The sequence below is a fragment of the Oncorhynchus masou genome, chromosome 5 (assembly GCF_036934945.1).
Source record: "Oncorhynchus masou masou isolate Uvic2021 chromosome 5, UVic_Omas_1.1, whole genome shotgun sequence".
NCBI classification, from domain to species: domain Eukaryota; kingdom Metazoa; phylum Chordata; class Actinopteri; order Salmoniformes; family Salmonidae; genus Oncorhynchus; species Oncorhynchus masou.
This window is the reverse complement of record NC_088216.1, coordinates 30,255,811-30,277,530: the sequence shown is the minus strand read 5'-3', so window position 1 is coordinate 30,277,530 and position 21,720 is coordinate 30,255,811. Positions and strand designations below refer to the sequence as shown.

Here is a 21,720-nt window from a genome sequence, read left to right as displayed (position 1 = left end):
AGAACATAATTACCTCAAATTACACAGTAGCACTGTAAATGGGAAATAAGTAACTTATAACAACTCTTTGACTCATTAAACACGCGTTTAAGCAAACCGGCTAACCATAATTATAGTACGTAATTAAGGAACTACTTTTCCACCAGGTTACTGGCATTTAACCCACTGTTCCTAGGCCGTCATTGAAAATAAGAATTTGTTCTTTAACCGACTTACCCAGTTAAATAAAGGTAAAAATACATAAATAAATAATAACAAATAACAAATCTGTCCACTATCACTTATGGGGCTCCCAAGTGGCGCATCGGCACTGCATCTCAATGCAAGAGGTGTCACTACAGACACCCTGGTTCGAATCCAAGCTGTATCACAACCGGCCGTGATTGTGAGTCCCATAGGGCAGCACACAATTGGCCCAGTGTCGTCCGGGTTTGGCCAGTGTAGGCCGTCATTGTAAATAAGAATTTGTTTTTAACTGACCTTCCTAGTTAAATAAAAATGTAATTAAATAAATGGAACAATTAGTGGCAGAGGAAGGATAGGACAGAAAGGACTGTGATTCGGCTTTCTGTCTCCCTCATATCATAAAGTGTAGGCAGCCTCAGGTAGAAAAGCTGGTTCTGGTTACATGAGCCAGAGCAACAGTTCAAGCTCCTCGGTCCGTCTTTGAACTTTACAGAGTCCCCCTAATGCAACCCTAACCCCTAACCCTCATCACAGGTCATAAATTTTACAGCAGCTCCAAAACAAGGCATGTGCCAGGGGACTGCTCTGTATTTAGCAGAGAGGGAGAGAGAGGAAGAGAGGGAGAATGGGGAGCGAGAGAGAGAGAGAGAGAGAGAGACTAACAAAGTAAACCAAAGTCCTACTCCACAACTTTTTACAGTAGCCAATATGTGTTTTTTTTTAATCAAAAAGGTACAATTCTGAAATTAAATTTCAATTTGTAAAAAAGCAAGGGAAAATGACTGGTCATATTTTAGCTTCAGTTTCACTTGGTCCTTGTTTGTTTTTTTAATCCAAGGTTAAACTTTCAGTGAACTAGCCAGTCAAAGTGATTAGCAGCTTTGTCTGGGCTAATCCTCTGGGTTTTAGTGTCCCTTCACTCCCGTAGTTAAGTCCGTCCGTTCAGTTAAACACATTGAAGACCAGAAGGGGCAAGACTGGAGATAGTAGCAGGAGAAGTACACAGTTTTTGTTTTGTTAAAAAACAGATTAATTTATGTTTTAATTAATGTTTACATTTTGAGATGTTTTTATTTGATTAAAATCAAGATTTAAAAAAAATGTATGTTGAACCTGTTTTCTTGAAATAAATGTCTTGACGTTGACTTGAATTGAAACAACTTTACCACTTAACCACTCAAATTTGACGGGAGACTTGCCTGCTCTATTGGACTGGTCAATCATGGGCTGTACTATTCTTCGTCTCGCGTTGATGAACCTGAAAGAGAGAGAATGAGGGAAGGAGGGGATGGGGGGAGGGCAGTGGAGGAGAGAGAAGACAGCAACACGTTATAAATGAGGCCTAGCGAGCAGCATATGATTTCAATGTACTGTTTTGGGACCACAGAGGAAAAGCATTCATTCGCTTTGGCGTTATGAGAAGAAAAAAATGCTTGCTGTCAGCGATGGTTGCCTGACGTTGTCCAGGCATCTGGTCTACACTTCACTAAAAGAACATGGAAACCTCAACTTCCTCTTAAACTGTGTCTTTCAAAGAAAAAAATGACTTCTTGGACAGTAACTGTGATTCTTACCAAACCAAACACCTGGCATATCTATGAGTTCGTAGCAAACTGACGCTCCTGGTGCAAGCATACACTTCTTTGATATCCACCAATACAGTAGACACTTGATATACTGTCTCTAAAAAGTCCAAAATATTTCATGTCACAGCAAAATTATATTGAGCTTTTCAATACATAAAATACACCAAGCACTAATAAAGTCCTCAAGTACTAGTATAGTTTTTTAGTGTACCATCCCTTAGCACACATCCAAACAAAGCTCATACAACTAAATCTCTCTGCAGTGGGATAGCTTAGGTGCATTACAGAATATCTATGTTTGCAGAGTGTTGTCCTACATTCATACACGTCCCCTCAAAGTATAATTGTGCTCTTGAAAGCCATCATTCTGGTATGCATGATCCCTAACCTTCGACCCTGGCGGCCCCGTGACCCGGCGCCCTCGGCAGAGGAGCACTCTGGTCTTGCTCAGCCTAAAGCTTTGTGAACCCGCCCCATGACCCCTGCCGACCCGGGGAGTGAAAGCTCAGTGGTTCCAACTTGATTTATGTCCCTCTGCCTTTTTACCCCTGGTGGAATGGTTCCATTTCATCTTTTTCTTCTTCAAAAAAAAGAGAGAAGCGAAAAGGGGAGGAACAGGTTTCCTTTTCAGGAAAACAAAAGCCACAACACTCCTTTCAGCAGGGCCCAAAAAAAGGCAGAAGCAGGGGGGGGGGGGGGGTGGAGTAGTGGGAGGAGGAGTGGAGGGGCATAGATGAGGGGGAGAGGAAGATACTACTAAGAGAGAGGTGCGGAGAAGAGGCCCAAACTGAACTAGAAAACCGAGTCATATGATGAAGCCTATCTAGAAGCCTATCTAGAAGCCTATCTAGAAGCCTATCTAGAGCCGCATGCTTTTAGCAGTGTAATAACATACTGTGTATCTATCAGGCAATAAAAGGTGGCTATTAGGTGATGTTTTGGATGATAGAACCATAAAAATAAAGGGGAACCAATTACTTTAATTTCAACAAAGCTTTGACAAATGAGGCGCAAAGTCCCTTAGGCCAGAGTGCTTCCACAAAAACCACAAGAAGGACATATCCTTGATGACACTGTGACGAATCATGGTGGGGAGCACAGGGGATGTATGTAGTGTTAGGGGTCTCAAAAGGAGAGAGAGGATAGAGGGAGAGAAAGGGGTGGAGAGGCTGTGGGGGGCTCTGTTGTGTGGGAGCCCGGCCGCCACCACACACCCCCTAGCTCCGCCTTTTAAGCAGCCAATGAAAGGGGGAACAGAGCGCCATGCGGCGGGACCAAGGCTGCGTCCTCTGTTAGGGAGTTAAAAGTTTCACCCCTGCGCGAACCCTTCACACCATGGGACTGCGTTTATGTCCCTGCTTTAGCCCTCCGCTTCCCACCGCACAATAAGTGTGACTATCCACCCCTCTCTGGCTCCCACTCCCACAATGGAGGCCTATTCTTCTGGCTAGACGTGTCGTAAAGACCCTCCACTTTTGAAAAACGTTGTTTTTCCCGAAGAAAAACATTGTTTTACAACGGCTTTGTGTGATATGAACTTGTATGTTTAGCGTGTAGTGAAGTAAGCACCTATAGTAGGCACTTCTAGATACAGCCAGGGTATCCACAATAGGGTTGGGGTCAATTCCATTTCAATTCAATCATCTCAGGAACTATTGCATTGAAAAGCCTTCACTTTACTTTCACTTCCTGAATTGAATAAATTGAAATGGAATTGACCCCAACCCTGATCCACAACTTTACAAATACTACCTCACCACCAAGCACCATCACATTTACACATAAAAACACAGCCCGAAAAGCATTTTTTGTTTAAAGGAATGCGCTCAAGAAAGAACAACCCCAACAACTGAAATATCCTCCTTCAGCTAATTTGTTGCGGTGGCATCTGTTCTCGTCCACTGCAGGCTGCAGAGCTGGAGCCTCAGCACGGTGAAACGCTTCTCCTGTGAGGATTAAAATAAACGAGCTCTCCCCTCCAGTCTGGGCTCCCCTGGTCGTAAAATGGCCCCTAAACCCGCCTCCCGGGGTGTCATTCTCAGGTCACCTTCCCCCTAACCCCCCCTCTCCTCCCCCTCGGTCCCCCCCAACTCCCCCCTTGCACGCCCACCCTTGGGTGTTTGAATAAACCAGTCCAGCTGTTTGCCATGAAAACGCCATTGACATCAATCCCCCCCCTTCTCACCTGTTCCAATCAGCACATGGCCCTGTTATGAGGTGGGGGGGACTTAAACGCCTCGGCAACTTCTCCACAACCTCTCCGCAACCTATCCTACTGCACTCAGAATGTGACTGACAAACGAGCCCATGCATGTACAGTATCTTCAAAGCACTAACAGCAATGTCAATTGAACGATGACTATGCAATGCATGTGTATGTCGAGGAAATGGACTGTGCTGCTGCTACATTTAGATCAGGGGTGTAAAGTACTTCAGTAAAAGTACTTGAAAGTACTACTTAGTTTTTTGTGTTATCTGTACTTTACTTTTCTATTTATATTTTTGACAACTTTTACTTTTACTTCACCACATTCCTAAAGAAAATAATGTACTTTTTACTCCATACATGATTTCCCCCTAACACACAAAAGTACATGTTACATTTTTAATGCTTAACAGCACAGGAAAATGGTCCAATTCACACAGTTATCAAGAGACCATCCATGGTCATCCCTACTGCCACTGATCTGTGGACTCACTAAACACACATGCTTTGTTTGTAAATGATGTTGGAGTGTTGGAGTGTTGGAGTGTGCCCCTGGCTATCCATAATAATAAAAAACAAGAAAATGGTGCCGCCTGGTTTGGTTAATAGTATATGGAATTTGAAATGATTTATACTTAAGTATATTTTTTACCAAATACTTTTCGACTTTTACTCAAATACTATTTCACTGGGTGACTTCCACTTTCACTTCAGTCATTTTCTATTAAGGCATCTTGACTTCAACTAAAGTATGACAATTGGGTACTTTTTCCATGACCGATTTAGATTCATAAGTTCCATAGAGGGCCGAAAAAAAAACATTAGCGCCAGCCGCTGAGTTGAGAGGCCAAACGGCTCTGAATTCCTTCACACACTCTGCCGGAATCTCTGTAACATTCCACCGCAGCCGGCGATCTGAAGAACAGTACTTGTGTGTATGTATGTGTGAACGTGTGTGTGCATGTGTGCCAGCGTGCTTGTACACATACATATGTTCATACGCGCATACATGCATGTGTCTGTGCATGTTTGTGTGTTTGTGTGTGATTCAAAGGTTGGTGCTTTTAACGAAGAGGACATACTTGGGGGTCGCTCGTAATTCCCCACGGCAACATTAGGCTCTGTTGTTGAACAGTGGGAGGCCATTACCTCATCGCTAAACCCGACCTTCCCCCCCTTACACCCCTCGGTGGGCACTTCTCGCCAAACTCAGAGGAGTGTTTCCATTAACTAAACTGTGAACCCGCCACCTCTCCACACACAGACAGACACACACACACATACTGGTACATAGAAATACAGATATATGCGTGCACACACACATATGTGCACAAGTCCATTTAAAAGCATATATGGGAGAAACACCAAAAGCAAAGTTGGCTAAACTTGCGAATTCATTTGTATTTCTCAGCATAATACAAGAGAAAACCCTGGACTCCCTCTGAAAATCAGCTTGTCAGCCAAGTTACCACGGTAACAGACAAATAATAGTTGACACAATATTAGAATTGCTGCTACATTAATAGCAGGAGAAGTCATCAATCTCCGTCAAATGAAACAAGATTTCCCATACCTCACCACTCACCCCCCATCCAGAATGTGCATCCTATCCTATACCTCTTTTAGATTCTTCTTCTCCCTCCCTCCATTCCCCACCCCACCTCTCCCACACCCCTGATTCCCATGGGACCCGTGTGGTACCACTACCTGCATGCTAGTTTGAGCAGCTAAGCAACACCTCCGAGAGCCTATCCTGATTCTCTCCCTAATGGCACACTATTCCCTATGTAGTGCACGACTTTTGAACAGAGCCTGTGGGGCACTGGTCAAAAGTAGTGTATGGTGCACTGGTCAAAAGTAGTGTATGGTGCACTGGTCAAAAGTAGTGTATGGTGCACTGGTCAAAAGTAGTGTATGGTGCACTGGTCAAAAGTAGTGTATGGTGCACTGGTCAAAAGTAGTGTATGGTGCACTGGTCAAAAGTAGTGTATGGTGCAATGGTCAAAAGTATTGTATGGTGCACTGGTCAAAAGTAGTGCCCTATAAAGGGAATAGGGTGCCATTTGGAACACATATTTGTTTCACGACCTCACTGTCCTTGAAAGAGGAAAAGTGTGCAGCTGAGTGTGCACTAGCATCAAGCTGGGGTCTCTTCTCTACCTGGCTACAGCACATGTCCTTTCTGTATGAGATTTGAAACAGAGTGAAACGGGAAGATACTACTGTGAACTGAACAAAATTTAGCAGATTTTCTTTTTCCGTTATAAGACATATTTCTACGGTGTGCCCAACTGAACAGAACCCAGGCAGGCAAAAGTGCTGATTGCAGCTGAGTGTGCAGGAACACGCTGGGTTCTCATCTCTACCTGGCTACAGCACCTGGCCTCTCTGTGTGAGCCATTACCTTCCGCCCAATAACCATGGCAGGGTGGCACACCGCGGGCCATCTTCACTAGTTTTTGATAATATTACTGCACTGTTCAGGGAAGAGCGAGTTTGAGATTTCAGATCTGATCTTTGTGGCACATGTATTTATATATACTGCTCCAAAAAATAAAGGGAACACTAAAATAACACATCCTAGATCTGAATGAATGAAATATTCTTATTAAATACTTTTTTCTTTACATAGTTGAATGTGCTGACAACAAAATTACACAAAAATTATCAACGGAAATCAAATTTATCAACCCATGGAGGTCTGGATTTGGAGTCACACTCAAAATTAAAGTGGAAAACCACACTACAGGCTGATCCAACTTTGATGCAATGTCCTTAAAACAAGTGCCAAACCTTCTTGCCACAGCTCACATTGATGTGCCATTCTGGATGAGCTGCACTACCTGAGCCACTTGTGTGGGTTGTAGACTCCGTCTCATGCTACCGCTAGAGTGAAAGCACCGCCACCATTCAAAAGTGACCAAAACATCAGCCAGGAAGCATAGGAACTGAGAAGTGGTCTGTGGTTATCACCTGCAGAACCACTCCTTTATTGGGGGTGTCTAGCTAATTGCCTATAAATTCCACCTGTTGTCTATTCCATTTGCACAACAGCATGTGACATTTATTGTCAATCAGTGTTGCTTCCTAAGTGGACAGTTTGATTTCACAGAAGTGTGATTGACTTGGAGTTACATTGTGTTGTTTAAGTGTTCCCTTCATTTTTTTGAGCAGTGTATATTGTGGATCCCCTCTCCCTGGGTTCCAGCAAAATTAAGGCAGTTATATACAATTAAAAACATGACATTACATTTCACTACAGATTTCACAACACATTAAGTGTGTGCCCTCAGGCCACTACTCTATTACAACACATCTCCAACACAAAATCTATGTGTTCGTGTGTGTATAGTGCGTATGTTATCATGTGTGTGTATGCGTGTGTCTGTGCCTGTGTGTGTCTCTTCACAGTCCCCGCTGTAACATAAGGTGTATTTTAATCTGTTTTTTAAAATCAGATTTTACTGCTTGCACAAGTTACTTGATGTGGAATATACAGTGTGGCAAAAAGGTATTTAGTCAGCCACCAATTGTGCAAGTTCTCCCACTTAAAAAGATGAGAGAGGCCTGTAATTTGAATCATACGTACACTTCAACTATGACAGACAAAATTAGAAGAAAAAAAATCCAGAAAATCACATTGTAGGTGGAAAATATGGTGGAAAATAAGTATTTGGTCAATAAAAAAGTTTATCTCAATACTCTGTTATTTACCCTTTGTTGGCAATGAAAGAGGTCAAACGTTTTCTGTAAGTCTTCACAAGGTTTTCACACACTGTTGCTGGTATTTTGGTCCATTCTTCCATGCAGATCTCCTCTAGAGCAGTGATGTTTTGGGGCTGTTGCTGGGCAACATGGACTTTCAACTCCCTCCTAAGATTTTCTATGGGGTTGAGATCTGGAGACTGGCTAGGCCACTCCAGGACCTTGAAATGCTTCTTACGAAGCCACTCCTTCGTTGCCCGGGCGGTGTGTTTGAGATCATTGTCATGCTGAAAGACCCAGCCACGTTTCATCTTCAATGCCCTTGCTGATGGAAGGAGGTTTTCACTCAAAATCTCACGATACATGGCCCCATTCATTCTTCCTTTACACGGATCAGTCGTCCTGGTCCCTTTGCAGAAAAACAGCCCCAAAGAATGTTTCCACCCCCATGCTTCACAGTAGATATGATGTTCTTTGGATGCAACTAAGCATTCTTTGTCCTCCAAACACGACGAGTTTTTACCAAAAAGTTATATTTTGGTTTCATCTGACCATATGACATTCTCCCAATCTTCTTCTGGATCATCCAAATGCTCTCTAGCAAACTTCAGACGGGCCTGGACATGTACTGGCTTAAGCAGGGGGACACGTCTGGCACTGCAGGATTTGAGTCCCTGGTGGCGTAGTGTGTTACTGATGGTAGGCTTTGGGCCTGGACATGTACTGGCTTAAGCAGGGGGACATGTCTGGCACTGCAGGATTTGAGTCCCTGGTGGCGTAGTGTGTTACTGATGGTAGGCTTTGTTACTTTGGTCCCAGCTCTCTGCAGGTCATTCACTAGGTTCCCCCGTGTGGTTCTGAGATTTTTGCTCACCGTTCTTGTGATCATTTTGACCCCACGGGGTGGGATCTTGCGTGTAGCCCCAGATCGAGGGAGATTATCAGTGGTCTTGTATGTCTTCCATGTCCTAATAATTGCTCCCACAGTTGATTTCTTCAAACCAAGCTGCTTACCTATTGCAGATTCAGTCTTCCCAGCCTGGTGCAGGTCTACAATTTTATTTCTGGTGTCCTTTGACAGCTCTTTGGTCTTGGCCATTGTGGAGTTTGGAGTGTGACTGTTTGAGGTTGTGGACAGGTGTCTTTTATACTGATAACAAGTTCAAACAGGTGCCATTAATACAGGTAACGAGTGGAGGACAGAGGAGCCTCTTAAAGAAGAAGTTACAGGTCTGTGAGAGCCAAAAATCTTGCTTGTTTGTAGGTGACCAAATACTTATTTTCCACCATAATTTGCAAATAAATTCATTAAAATCTGGATTTTTTTCTTCTCATTTTGTCTGTCATAGTTGAAGTGTACCTATGATGAAAATTACAGGCCTCTCTCATCTTTTTAAGTGGGAGAACATGCACAATTGGTGGCTGACTAAATACTTTTTTGCCCCACTGTAGTTATATGTAGTCATGGCTCTATTTAGTACTCTGGGCCTCCAATAGTCTGTCCTGGACTTGGGCACTGTGAATAGACCTCTGGTGGCATGTCTTGTAGGGTATGCATGGGTGTCTGAGCTGTGTGCTAGTAGTTTTAAAAGACAGCTGCATTCAACATGTTAATACTTCTCACAAATACAAGTAATGATGAAGTCAATCTCTCCTCTACTTTGGTCCAGGAGAGATTGACATGCATATTATAAATGTTCTATGTGGCTCTCTGTGTACATTTAAGGGCCAGTTGTGCTGCCCCGGCCAACTGTAAGTCCCTCTTTGTGGTACCTGACCACAGAGCTGAACGGTAGTCCAGGTGCGACAAAACTAGGGCCTGTAGGACCTGCCATGTTGATAGCGTTGTTAAGAAGGCAGAGCAGCAATTTATTATGGACAAACCTCTCCCCATCTTAGCTACTGTTGCATCAATATGTTTTGACCATGACAGTTTACAATCCAGGGTTACTCCAAGCAGGTTAGTCTCCTCAACTTGCTCAATTTCCATATTATGCATTACAAATTTTAATTGAGGTTTAGGGTTTAGTGAATGATTTGTCCCAAATACAATGCTATTAGTTTTTTAAATAATTAGGACTAACTTACATATTTCTTGCCACATATTCTGAAACTGACTACAGTTCTTTGTTAAGTGTTGCAGTCATTTCAGTCGCTGTAGTAGCTGACGTGTTGAGTCATCAGCATACATAGACACACAGGCTTTACTCAGAGCCAGTGGTAGGTCATTAGTGAAGATTTTAAAAAGTAAGGGGCCTAGACAGCTGCCCTGGGGAATGCCTGAATTTACATGGATTATGATGGAAAGGGTTCCATTAAAGAACACCTTCTGTGTTCTGTTAAGACAGGTAACTCTCGATACACAATATAGCAGGAGATGTAAATCCATAACACATACATTTTTCCAGCAGACAGAATATGATTGATAATGTCAAAGCTGCACTGAAGTCTTACAAAACAGCTCCCACAATCTTTATATTATACATTTCTCCCAGACAATCATCAGTCATTCGTTTAAGTGCCGTACATGTCAAATGCCCTTCCCTATAAGCGTGCCGAAAATATGTTAATTTCTTTACTGTGAGATGGTAACAGATTGATTGGTCGGTTGTTTGAGCCAGTAAAGGGTACTTTGCTATTATTGGTAGCAGAATTAATTGTGCTTCCCTCCAGGCCTGAGGGCACACCCTTTCCTGTAGGCTTAGATTGAAGAGATGGCAAAGAGGAGTGGAAAAACAGTCTGCTATCATCCTCAGTAGTTTTCCATCCAAGATGTCAGACCCAGGTGGCTTGTCATTGTTGATAGACACGATACTATTTTCACCTCTTCCACACTCATTTTACGGAATAAAAAATGTCAATAGTTGTCTTTCATTATTTGTTCAGTTATGCATAGATGTGTAGGTTCAGAATTTGTGGTTGGCATGTCATGCCGAAGTTTACTAGTCTTGCCAATGAAATAATCATTAAAGTATCAATGGGTCATGATAATATCAATGGGTTTTGTGATGAATGAGCCATCTGATTCAATGAATGGGGCCGAGTTTGTCTTTTTGCCCAAAATTTTATTTAAGGTGCTCCAAAGCTTTTTACTATCATTCTTTATATAATTTATCTTTGATTCATAGTACAGTGTCTTCTTATTTTTTTCCGTTTAGTCACATGATTTCTCAATTTACAGTTTGATTCCCAATCGACTGTACAGCCAGACTTATTTGCCATTCCTTTAGCCTCATCCCTCTCAACCATACAATTTTTCAATTCTTCATTATTAACCATTTTTACAGTCATTTTCTTAATGGGTGCATACTTATTCTTCTGGAATAAGCAATTTTATAAATGTGTCAAGTGCAGTGTCTGGTTGCTCCTCATTAAACAGCAAATATTCTTTACATATATGTATGACCTCTTATACACTATATTAGGCCTAGCCTTTGGAACTTTGTTTTTCCTAGGTATAGCTACTATATTATGATCATTACATCTGATGGATTTGGATACTGCTTCATAGCAGATTTCTCCAGCATTAGTAAAGATGTGATCAATACATGTGGATGATTTCATACCTGTGAATTCCACTCGGGCTCCCGAGTTGCAGAGCAGTCTAGGGCACTGCATCTTAGTGCTAGAGGTGTCACTACAGACACCCTGGTTGAATCCAGGCTGTATCACAACCGGCCGTGATTGGGAGTCCCATAGGGTGGCGCACAATTGGCCCAGCATCGTCCGGATTTTCATGGTGTAGGCAGTCATTGTAAATAAAAAATTGTTCTTAACTGACTTGCCTAGTTAAATAAAGGTTAAATAAAATAAAGAAATATTATTTTTTTGTAAATAACCTGGTAGGTTGACTGACAACCTGAACCAGGTTGCGGCACTGGTTACAGTTTGAATATTTTTCTTGAGTGAACAGCCTGATGGAAGCCAGTCAATATTTAAATCACAAAAAAATAGACCTCTCTTTTTATATCACATACATTATCAAGCATTTCTCACATATTATCCAGATACTGACTGTTAGCACTTGGTGGTCTATAGCAGCTTCCCACCAGAATGGGCTTTAGGTGAGGCAGGTGAACCTGTAGCCATATTACTTCAACAGCATTTGACATGAGATCCTCTCTAAGATTTACAGGAATATGACTCTGGACATAAACGGCAACACCTCCACCATTGGCATTCCTGTCTCTTCTGAAGATGTTGAAACCATGTATTGCTACCACTGTATAATTAAAGGTATTACCTAAGTGAGTTTCAGAGATAGTCCGTATATGAATGTTATCTGTTACTAGCAAATTATTGATTTCATGAACCTTGTTTCAGATTCAGATTCAGAGTGTTTAATAGTAATATCTACAGGGTTGCCAGTGTGATTGCAGGGTACAGTAAAAATCTTAGGCTTCGAGCTTCAACATGCAGGACTAAGTGAAATAAAATAATGAAAATGGTCATAAAAAACAACAATAGAAATAGAAATAGCACTATATACATAATAACAACTGTGGCAGTGATGACTAAACACATGTCCATTGGGGTGGAGGTTGAGTAAAGGCTATTGAGGGGTTGTGGTGGGATGGAATGACCACCGGGGAGCACCATGACTATTGACTGAAATAAAAACAACACAAATTGTAATGAAAAAAAGTGATAATATACATTAACAACTGCAATAGTGATGAATGCCGTTGGGGTAGGCTATATGTTAATCTGGGCTGTTTTTAGCACTTTTCTGAGATTTGTGATTGTTTTTATTACTTTACTGGGAGGCTTATCAGAGGTAGACATGACAGTGATATTTATGTCTGAGCTGATAGTGCAGGCTGAGCTGCACACAGTGGACTTCCGACTAGGGCAAACCACCTCAGTGCTAACAGTGTAACTCCAGTTCATAGGCAAATGATTACTGCAGACAATAGCTGTAGGATTGACAGAGGATTGTTCTGTGGGTATTTATTTTGACAGATGCATATAGGGAAATACTGTGCATAGTGCATGCATTTAAAGGCTAAACAGTAGTTGGAATGGTGTAGAGTTATACCATAAACCATTGATTGCATTTTCTGTATTCTGTATTTGTTCATGTATATTGCTGGGTATATTTCCCCAGGCTAGTGTTCAATTGGATAGGATGTCTGTACATCTGTACATGTCAAGATTGAGATTTCTCATATAGTGGTTGAATCATCATTCTTGTCTACGTTTTACCTCCATAACCAGACAGAATTAAACACGTTGCAGGCTACTACCTCATACTTCGTTAATAACTGTGGATATTTATTCATAAAATAGATCAAAGTACAGTGAAATGTCCTAGTTTCTTCTTTCAGATTAGTAAATACTGTAGTAAATGCACCCCGCACCACTGGAACTATTATACAGGTTTCCTCTCATTCCAATTAACTGAAGCCAACAGACTGTAAGGGGGATATTTTCAGTCGGGTGTTCCCAGAGGAATGCATCATTCAAATCATTAGACCCAGGTTGCCTGGGTTGGGGTAAACTAACTAAGTCTGCATCCCAAACAGCATCCTATTCCCTATATAGTGCACTACTTTTGACCAGAGCCATATGGGAAATAGGGTGCCATTTGGGCCGTAACCAAATAATTACTGCCATGTAAACACATGCAGACACCAAACAACCCCAATCCAACTCACCAATTGTTGACTTGTAGGATCGTTAACCCCGTGTCCTGGGCCAGTTGTTTCTTCTGCTCTTCCGAAGGGTAAGGATGCTGTTTCAACGAGAAAAAGAGAAATAAAGAACATATAAATATAAAGGAAATAGTAACTGAAAGAAAACAAAAACAAAAAACATCTTTTGTGTTGTTTGTGTTGTTGTGCCTAAAAGCAGCGCCGGCTAATTAGCGTGAACAAACGGAGGTGTGGCTCCAAAGACTCATTAGGGCAATATGAAATGGAGCATAATTAATGGTGTGTGTGTGTGTGTGTGTGTGTGTGTGTGTGTGTGTGTGAGCCAATTAAAGAGTTTAGCCGAGTGGAGAAACAGCTACATTAATTATGGGTGCTACTGGTGCTTTGCACATGCGCACACACACACACACACACACACACACACACACACACACACACACACACACACACACACACACACACACACACACACACACACACACACACACACACACACACACACACACAAACACCCAAAAGCTTCTGATAAGCCCTAGAGTAGGTTGAGCTGGTTCTCTTAGCGGTGGGGGGATATAGATACAGGCGTGTGGAGTGTGTGTGTGTACTCAGGTGTAGAGATGGGAGTGTAAGTCACACGGGAAGAATCCCAATGCATTTAACAGCGCTCCCTGTTCTATTTACTTTCCCCTCCTACTCCCTAATCTGAAAGAACTGGATAGGCGATCACTATGTCAGTAACCAAAACAAGCCTGTGGCTTTCAACCATCTCCAGACCTCTCAAGTCAGTGAGAATACGGGAGCTAGGATATAGGAAATGAGCTCAAACTGTGGATTGACCATAAGAGGAAAAGGTCCAAACATCTACTGTCCCAACACTTCATAACATCGAATGCTATTGAACATTAGAAATCAGACCACCACTGTGAACAGTTCAAACCATCTGAGATGCCAAACACCTGCAGGCCAATTCCACATAGGCACAAAGGTAGAAATGACACGCTTTACACCTGGAGAATATTTATCTACCACATTCCTTTTCTGTGGCGACAGGGAGAGTGTCTTTGGTGTTACTGAGTTATTATCTTTGCCGCTGAATCAATTGGTAATGGTTGCCTCGCCCTCTTGTTTCCATGTGATTTGATTGTAGGTAATTGGCCTCAACGGAGTCTAATTCGCCACAGAAAGTGATCATCTCGGTGTCGCCTCATCAAATTGTCCCTCACTGTCTGCCGGACATGTTCCATGTTCCTCCCAGTGGCCTTTGTTCCTGAATAACGTGGATAATTCTAGCAACTAACAGAAGGGAAAATAGCAGCAAAACATTTATGAGAAAATTTGAAAAACTTGCCTTGAACCAATCTCTACAAAGACATTCAGAAGGAAAAACAAGTTAAGATACCGTAACATCTTCCCAGAACACAAAAGTGAAAGCACAGTCACACGCGCACACACACATGCACACATGAGCGCACACACACACACACACACACACACACACACACACACACACACACACACACACACACACACACACACACACACACACACACACACACACACACACACACACACACACACACACACACACACACACATACACACACACATAAGAAAGGCTGGTAACCTCAGGCCTAATTTCAGAGTTTCCACTCCGGGACCTAATCCCGACCCACCCGCTCATTATGAATTATAATCCTGTTAGCAAGGACTCGAAGCTCTAACCGTCCCAGAGTTAAGGCGGGCTATCTCCAACCCTGTAATCAGCACTGAGGCCTGGGTCCTGTTCAGTAGGGCACACTGTAGCAAAAGGATTTGCAACAAAAAACATAAAATATGTGTTCCTATTGGAGTTCAGTTCCACCCCTTTTTGCTCTGTTTTAAAGGTTTTCTCCCTACTGGACATGACCCTTGCCTCTGACACGAGGAAGATAAAGTTGCCTCTCAACGCTGATCCAAAGTCAGTTTACCGTTAGGATTTATAGCATTTAAAGCTGATCCTAAATTTGTGCCTATAGGGACATTATACTCGGAGCACTCTGACATGAGTGGCGACACAGATCTGCTACCAGCTAGCAGCCACGCCATGCTCAGGCAAGAACTGTGCTCTAGCATGCTGGGACAGATCGAAACCATGCCTTCCGGGTGAATGGCTAACTGACACCAAATCTCCAATGAGACGGAGGACACCAACAGCAACAAAGTAGTGCAGATCAACACAAATATCTGGGGGAAACAGAGCTGCGCTAAGGCTTAGCTCAAACAACTAACCTGAAAATTAATGGAACTTGGCTTAGCTTCGAAAGAATTTACCTGAAAATTAGCCTAACTTAGCTTAGAATTCCAAAAAACTGACTCTACCTGAAACTGAAAGTACCTTGTCTTATCTTTCAAGCAACTGGCTTTTAAAAACAACTAACTCTACCTGAAAATGAAAACTTGGCCTAGTTTCCAAAACAACTAACTCTACCTGAAAATGAATGTAACTTGGCCTAGTTTCCAAAACAACTGACTACCTGAAAATGAATGTCACTTTATTTCAACTATTAGCATGGAATGCTGCAACTATTAACAGTCAACAGGCCTCTATGTCCCTCCCTCTCCCACTCCACTTCCAGCCAGCCTGACCACTCTGAGGGGAACACCCCGTCGCCATGCCTTTCAGCACCACATTAACAGCAACAGAGGGAAGCATAATCAACCAGGTCGATCCTAGCAGGCAGGTCTAAACACATCAAATGGAAAGGGGGCTTTACTGTCAAACTAGCAAGAGAGTCCGTGTTGGAGGGGTGTTGGTTAGAGGAGGTAGTAAACACACACAAGCATATGTGCGAGAATACGCACAATGCCGTACGCACTCACACATACACACATACACACATGGACATACTGTACACATACGCGCACACACATCATACACTCTTCCACTCTCCTACAACACAATACACTACAACTCATATAGTGGGCCCTGACTTGCCTGGTGTCGACCACTAAGTGGCTGCCGCTGGGCTGTGGGTTGTGAGGCAGCCCAGGTGGTGACAGGCCAGCTGAACCAGTCTCCCACCAGCCTCCCACCTAGCAGCCAGCCAGCCAGGCAGGCAGGCAACCAGGCAGGCCAATGAAGGCCTTAAACAGGGCCCAAAGCCCCAGGCTACATTCCTCTGCTGCTAGCCCCAGCGATGGAGCGCGCCAACCAACCCCCCCCCCCCTCACCCCCAAACAAGGGCCTCTAATGAGTGGGAGTACCTACTACTGACCAATCTCATTAGTAAACGGCAGTAACAGAATACGTGGCATTTCACGGCAATGGGGTAAGAGGGGAGGCAGGGGGGCTTGCCACTCTGTTCCACACCTGCTGATTGGAGGGAAGGGTTGCTGTGAGCAAATGGGGGTTTGAGCTGCGAGCTCTTTGAGTTCACGACTGAACGATCAGACCGGGCCAATTCAGGAGAAGTTTTGGGAGGGTGATTATGTTGTTTACTGGACCAGTAAACCTGTTAGAAGGTTGTAATTACTCCTCATTTGGAGTGAGGAGCTGCTCAGAGGGCGGTCGGTCCGGCACACCCACAACCTGACACAGCTGAGTAGGAAGGGGCGAGAGGTGAGAGGTGAGCGTTGAGAAGAGCGGTTAAATAGCGGAGGGTAAACGTACTGTATCTGATCCAAACTTAAGCACCTATTCCGGGAAATTACCCATTTTTTAAAACTTGATTTTTGTCATTTTGATCTGCAGAGTTCACCCACCTTTATTTAACACTGCATCCCTAGAGGGATCCCTAGCTTTAGATGGGATGTAATTGAACTACAGTAAGGCTAAATACTTCAAAAAGCATCCAATGTGTGTCCGGCTGCTATTGGGAAAAGCAATCAAGACAGAACATGAATTACAGAGCAACACCACACTGCACCAACGGGTCAGGTTTAACTGCTGAACTCATCTCCAATGCACTGCCTATCAAACTAAAGCTTCCCCCATTCACTGTGTACTGCCATCTGCCAATCTCCTCCAATCTCCTCTGTCCATCAGCCCACTTCTCCTCACTTCATTATTTGTTCGGATCTAAACACATTTACCTTGTCAGAGAAAAAGGCCCCGGCCAGTGATGTATGTGACCACATGCTGGACTTCTGGGGAGGTCAATATAAGCAACCCCCGCTGGGCGCTGAGTCCCAAGCCCCTGGAGGTCCCTGGGGGCCTGTCAAAAAGGTAATGGATGATGTTTTCACTGCAGGGTGAGGGACCCGGAGAAAGAGCGAAGACCATGCCCTGACACAATGGGGCGCCAGCATTGGATAAATGAACTCAGATGCCCCACAGGTCTCCTAAAAATACCATGTTTGGCTGCCCCTTCTTTCTGCTCCTCCCTTCTTTGTGTGTGTCTCAAATGGTACCCTATTCCCTACATAGTGCACTACTTTTGGCCAAAGCCCTACGGGCTTGTAGTGCACTATGTAGGGAATGGGATTGCCACTGACTCCAATAATCGTCTTCTCATTACTTCCAAATATTTCCCTGGAACTCAAATAACTCAAATGGGCATCGAGAACAGAGGAACTAAAAGAAAGGTTTAAAAACAGTGGCGAGAAGAACTTCAGATATTGCTACCCCAACAAAGGGGCGCATTCAGCTAAAAAGAGAAGGACATATTTTTAGTCTGAGAGGCCGAGACGCGATTATACACCATGTGTAATGTTCTTTATTCTTTAATTGGGTGGCGCCAACAATTCTGAGTGCTTGCTTGGATAGAATTAAGGAATAATCAGGAACCGTAAGCCCGGGGACTAAATTGAATTTACAAATATGAATATGGATGGATTGATTCGTCACACGTACATGAGTGGCGCTAGTCGGGGTGGTTTGGGGGTGGGGGGGAGGACAGTAAATACACAGTGTGTATAGGGAAGCCCAGGGACTTTTTGGGTGGGCAGGAGAGACCAGTCAGGCCATAGTAAATGTGTAATTTGTATCATTGCATGTCCCCGATCTAATGACATCAGGGCAAGACCGCATTATAAATGTGCCTTTGGGTAGACGGGGGGAGGGGGAAGGGGTTGGCTGGCTACCGTTGGCATGGAACAGGGATTCCCTGCCAAGGGGTATAGGCTGCTGTGTGGCACATCACAGTTTGCTATGGGTGATTGGCACGTCAACATCCAAGGTGGCTCTGGCAACAAACAACCAATGACGAATGGGTTCAAATGACCTGTCGAACTTTGACCTTTGATGATCCCGGGACGAGAGGGGATGAGGTCATTTCAGGGGCTTCCTGTGAAACGCTAGACAGAGTCTTTTTTTTCTGCTTAGGAGGACATTTTTTCAGAGGACAGGAAAGCAGGAGAAAATGTTTCTGCATGGGTTATGTGCACTCTAAGGTTCAGGAACGAGGCCATCTCCAAACTACTTGTCTAACTGAGCAGTTTGCCAGTTCAGAAGTTCTCTTCACCTCTGTGTGACCAAAGCATTCTGTAACTCACAGATTTGGGTGTTTTTTTAAATTACAGGTAACTTGTCATTTATTCAAACCCAATTTCAATAAACAAAGTTACAGTATGCTTAGCAACCCAATGCAACTTCTTTCCCACCTGTTTCTGCTCAGGTTTGTGTAGAATGTGCTTGCAGGGTTGGAGCACACGTTGTTATTGCAGCACATCTGTGAGCAAGGGGGTGGCAAATTAGCCTCTAATTGCATTAACAGGGATTATGCCTTCCAGTTGGTTTTTGCTTTTTACATGAAACACTTTGTAAAAAGAGAAGCGAAAACATGTGAAGAAAACAGCACGTGCTGCTGTGGTTTCTCTTTTACAAGCTGTGGCTCGCCTCTCACTCACAGGCTTAAATATTCTGTGCACAACTAAGAGAAGAAAAAAAGAACAAATGGAAAAAAACGAATTATTAATAAAAAATTAGGGAGCGAGGGTGCTTGCTAAGCCCTCCCTCACTCCCCACCCCGCCTCCTACCCCCCTCACCATGGTTACGACCTGACAATTTAAGTAGAACCTCCCACAATGTAGTGGGCATGGCAACAATCTGAACGCCTGGGTTTCGTCCCATTACCCTATCACATAATTACCTTTTCTTTGGGGAGCTGGGGGATGAAAAGAGGAAGAAAAGGCCTGTGGTTCCCTGCTGGAGGGGCAAGAGTGCGCCCCCCCCCCTTTCTCACCAGGATTCCTGGTACACACATATGCACACACACATCCGCAGCCAGCTTGCTAGACCACATGCAAGAACCTTTACCAAGTCCTTGAGAATCGATACGGTGGAAATGGAAGATACTGTGCTCATAGTTCTAAATACGACTTAACTGGACATGCACACAAACACACAAACACACACACACACCAACATTTTACTCTCCAGAGAACCTGGGAATGTCTATGGTCAACTCTCTCTCCCTCCCTCTCTTCCTCCCTCTCTCTACCTGGGTTATCTCTCCTCCCTCTCTCTCGCATCCCATCTGCTGCAGGCTGCAGCCACCCCCGGGTTCAGTGGTAGGTCCTGGCGGCCACCTTGACCCCCATCGAGACATCCCGATTTAGCCTCTCCTTGTATGGAGCCCAGACAGAAAAAGGGGGGGAAATGCCTGCATAGCAAAAATCCTTTTCAATGTTTCTCTCTCAGTGCCTGCTGGCCAATTGACTAGCTTGCTAGCTTTGGCCAAAGCTGTAAATCAGATATGTCTGTGTCTGTCAGATATGTCTCCCTTTAACAGTCTGTATCCGTGAGACGATGGACACAGAAAATATGCCCTCTCTTTTTACTGCTACTTCCTTCTAGCTCTATTGGATGGTGTGAATGTGCACCAAAGTATTTTCTCACAACTCACTGCACTCGTAGCGACTGACAGGAGAGTTAGGGAGAAGTTATCTACATAATAATTATCCATATAGCTTTGACATGACTAGTCAAAAAAACACACACACGTACACACCCGCATGCATGGTTCAGTTTGACAACTTCGGGGGAGTCATTTCAAAGTTAATTTCAACAGCCAAATCCTCCTAAACCTGCTTGGCAGCATGGGGAATGTCCCCTCCCTCATCGCTACATTTCAGACTTGTCACAACAACCCTAAACACCCATAAAGTGTAACTGAGGCTAAAGGGCATGACATGGAGCTCAAAATGGCCGCCGGTATTGAGGTCTCACTGCTTGGCTTCTAAGAAGTGTAATGGTGATCCACCACTCTACTCACTGTCAAGTGCTGGAAGAGCCACGCCCTCATGATGTTGGTGGCCACTTTAGGGAAGATTCCTCGCTTCTTGTTGTGACGATCCCTCTTTTCCTTGTCAGGGTCGTCATCGTCCCCAGTGCTGGGAGAGGCCACCCCGTTGTCCATGCAGTCACCTGTCCAAACAAAGGCAACAGTTAGTGTGGGTGGGTGGTTCCATGGGGAACTAAGGAGAAGGGTTTAGGACATTTCGGCTCTAACCTGGCAACCGACTATCTCCTCTTGGACAAACAGACAACGACTGCTAGTTTAACTTCAGATTTTTTTTTCCCTGGGTTGTGGGGGGAATAAGGACAGACCATTCTACTAAAACCTGGCAACCGACTATCTTCTCTTGGACAACAGTCAACAATTGCAAATTTTGCTTCAGGAATTCTAACCTTTGAACATAGCTTCTCTGGGTTGTGGAAGGAATAATTTTACATTTTACATGACTGGCCAGTGATCGTGCTTTCCTGGCCTTGTTTAGCTGAATGTGTTTAGTTGGTGCATTAAAACAGAAACATTTTCAACCAAAAGGAGAGAAGTCTGCTACAGCATCTTGGCCAAAAGACAGCAACTGGTCATGTTTTCTTCAGAAATTCTACCCTTTTACACAGTTTTATCACTGCTCTGATTATATTGATCAAACTGCAGGATGCTGTAATAGAGTTACTGCTACACAGTCTTTCCGAATGCGAGGAGATAGCTCTAAAGCTGAAATACGGATGGATCTGGTGAAAAATCTATTTCTCTCCACATTTCAAACGATTGACTCATCATCCAAGAAACCTTCAAATATTCATCAGAAGAGAGTGTCTGAACAAATAGGTTGAGTCTTCAATGTTCCATACAAAACACTCCATGTACCGTACACGTGATGCACCAAACCTCCCCGGAACATATATACTGTATATATATTTTTGAAAAGGGTTATGAATATGCATACATCTCAGAAAGCTTTTAAGCCAGGGGTTGAACTCTCTGACTGTACTGTGGATTTGATATGACCCACCCAGAGCACCATCTGCCCACCCCCAAAATCCATACAGTACATCTCCAAGATATCACAGACCTAGTGTGCGTCCCAAATGGCACCCCATTCCCTACATGGTGCACTACTTTCGACCAGGGTCCATAGTACTGCACTATGCAAGGAACAGGATGCCATTTG

At 43.6% G+C, this 21,720-nt stretch overlaps 1 protein-coding gene across 2 annotated transcripts in view; it reads right to left on the bottom strand.

Annotated features, from left to right (window-relative positions):
- LOC135539387 (homeobox protein Meis1-like) overlaps nt 1-21,720 on the bottom strand; it is a 38,368-nt gene that overhangs the window by 4,686 nt on the left and 11,962 nt on the right. For both annotated transcript variants that reach the window (XM_064965240.1, XM_064965241.1), the window contains exons 8-10: nt 20,532-20,683; nt 13,341-13,417; nt 1,386-1,444 (exon numbers count right to left, since the gene is read on the bottom strand). In XM_064965240.1, coding sequence (XP_064821312.1) covers nt 1,386-1,444; nt 13,341-13,417; nt 20,532-20,683 — 288 coding nt within the window. The remainder of the gene's footprint in view (nt 1-1,385; nt 1,445-13,340; nt 13,418-20,531; nt 20,684-21,720) is intronic.